The following is a 2,674-nucleotide window of genomic DNA, read 5'->3' as shown; positions in this document are numbered from 1 at the left end:
TACAAAAATCATCAAATTTTTATTTTTAATATCTGTCTTAAGAGCTAACATTCATAATACAATAATACGAAATGAAAATATTTTAAATAAAAGTAATATAACATAAATATTACATCTAAACCAAACACAATTCATATATTAGACTGATATTTAAAATTCAAATAACATTGGGATGAAGAACCTCTTTGATTAACTTATGAAAATTATTGTTTGACGATCCTCCCAAGTTAGTAGCTTTTGTAGCTTTCTTTTTCCACTTCAAGCACTCGTGTCTCATTTCTTTTCCCTTTTCTCCTTCCATCATTTCCATCACAATTTCTGTTATCTCATCCCTTTTCACATCGTAGTTAATTTCCATCCCTATTCTCCAAGTGTTACATAAATATCTACAATTTGTTTGTTGCTCAGCAAAAAATGGCCAACAAATAGTAGGCACACTTGAAGAAATAGCTTCAAGTGTAGAATTCCAACCACAATGAGTTAAAAATCCCCCTACAGATGGATGATTAAGAACTTCATCTTGAAAACACCAACTAGTTATGTATCCTCTATCCCTGACCTCATCTAAAAACTCTTGTGGTAAGGATGTAATTTCTTCACCCATTACTGTATCTGGCCTCATTATCCATAAGAATGGTAACTTGCTATTTGCTATCCCCCAAGCAAATTCCTTCAAGTGATTATTTGTCATAACAGTTACACTTCCATAATTAACATATAAGACAGAGAAAGGTTTCCATTTGTTCAACCATTTTATGCATTCTCTATCAGTTTTCCACAAACTTGATCCACTCTCCTTAAAACCATGCTCCTTCTCTGGAAAGTTCCTACCAAGCATGTGAAGGGGACCAATACTATATATGTTTGGGTTTTTAGCCCTAAGGGTGTCGAGAGCTTCACCTTCCAATTCTTCAAATGAGTTAATTATAATTGTTGACGATCTCAAACAATTTTGTGCTTCAGATCCTTGAAAATTAAACATAATATCATCTAGATTGGTGATTCTTATGAAGCTTGGTAGATCTTTTAGTCTAATATCTTTCATTCCTAAAGTCCAATCTAAACTTGTTTCCAAGGTACCATCGACATCAAAATTTTCATCTAAAAAATTGACAAAAGTAAGTTACCATGAATGAAGGGTTTTATTAAATACGTATACTTTGATTAAAGTTTAATAATATTTTTTAATGATTACATAATATTAAAATTTAAAAATAAAAACATAGAGTAAGTATTAGAAAAAATTTAATTCATACATAAAATAAAGAAAGGAAAATTTAAAAGCATAAGCAAAATACAAATCAAAATATAGTAACCAAACATACAACCTATACCAAAATAACACACGAGGAAGCCAACACCGCTGGTATAATTGGACCACTATTTCCTGCACACAATTTTTGACACATTCGTGCATTTTGGCGTATTTGTGATTGTTAGATTTTGATCAGACGATTCAAATTTTAAACTGGATGTTATAAATTTTTACAAAATTAAATATTATATTAAATTTAATATGTTTAATCTTAATCTAACTACTACAAATAAACCAAACACGTGAATACCGGAAAGTGTGACTGAATGAATCATATTTCATTATTTTTTTGTTAGTATCTAGTTACCCTTTTCCTCTAGATAGGGAAATAAATTATAAATGAGGGATATTGTGTACACAGTGAAAAACGAGCGATGTAAACAAATTTCAAAGGTTTTCTCTTGTTATAATTTTTTTATAACTTTGAATGTGGATTTGCAGTTAATTTACGAAATTTTATTTTCTTCAGGAATTCAATTTAAAAATTTAACACACTTTGGTTCAATTTACCTTATTTCATTGATAAAATTAAACGCAATTTGAATGATACCTTTGAATGGAAGAATTCCCCTTTCGACAAGTTCATCAAAATACAAATATCCAAGAAATCCACAAGCAGAAGCAGTCCAAAACTGCAACTCTCGAATCCCCAAATCCTTCGCTACTCTTGCAGCAAACCCCGAAAGCCCATCAGCAACTACACAACTAACTGGAATATGAGATGATGAAGTGTTGAGCTTTTTCACAAGCTCCTTCAATGGAGCATAACAGTTATTTCTAACTGCTTCACACAACGGTTCGACATCTTGTGTTGCGTCTTTATCTGATTCCGGTAAACCATCGGGTATGGTTTCAAATTGAAAATCTGGGAGACCTTTCACGAAGTCTGATCCAAGAGATCTAATGAAACGTTTGTGGTTGAATTCGGTGTTGACGAAGGTTATGTGGAAACCGTTGCAACGGAAGAGTTTGGCTAGTTGCATCATTGGGTTGATATGACCCTGTGCTGGAAATGGAACAAATACAGCATGAGGTTTTTGATTAGACTCCATTGAAATTATTTTGTTTTCTTTGATATTTTTGTGGGTTCAATTCAATCTCAATTATCAACTCTCTCAGCACTATACTTTTGTGAATTAATATAATAGGTGGAGAAGAACTAGACAACATGTAAGTAGTCTAGTAAAACGGTGGTGGTTAAAAGGATAATGTTCTTTACTAAAAGGAAGTCAAGGATAACGTTGGAGAAATATTCAAATGTGGGGATAGTTGTTATTTTTTGGGCAAGGTATTCTAGTTCATTTCATTCATCAAGAAACTACTAGTTATTATAAGTGGAATAAAGAAAATTTGGAAACA

At 31.8% G+C, this 2,674-nt stretch overlaps 1 protein-coding gene across 1 annotated transcript; it reads right to left on the bottom strand.

Moving 5' to 3' along the window:
• LOC131628928 (linamarin synthase 1-like) lies at window positions 1–2,674 on the bottom strand. Its single transcript, XM_058899736.1, has 2 exons — window positions 1,866–2,674; window positions 1–1,101 (listed from the first exon to the last, which is right to left on the bottom strand). Exons 1-2 carry the CDS (start codon window positions 2,365–2,367, stop codon window positions 158–160), a joined length of 1,446 nt encoding a protein of 481 aa, XP_058755719.1. The 5' UTR covers window positions 2,368–2,674; the 3' UTR covers window positions 1–157.

Source organism: Vicia villosa, unplaced genomic scaffold (genome assembly GCF_029867415.1).
Source record: "Vicia villosa cultivar HV-30 ecotype Madison, WI unplaced genomic scaffold, Vvil1.0 ctg.000493F_1_1, whole genome shotgun sequence".
Lineage (NCBI taxonomy): Eukaryota > Viridiplantae > Streptophyta > Magnoliopsida > Fabales > Fabaceae > Vicia > Vicia villosa.
Note: the sequence above shows the minus strand (reverse complement) of the source record. Positions and strands in the feature narration are given on the sequence as shown.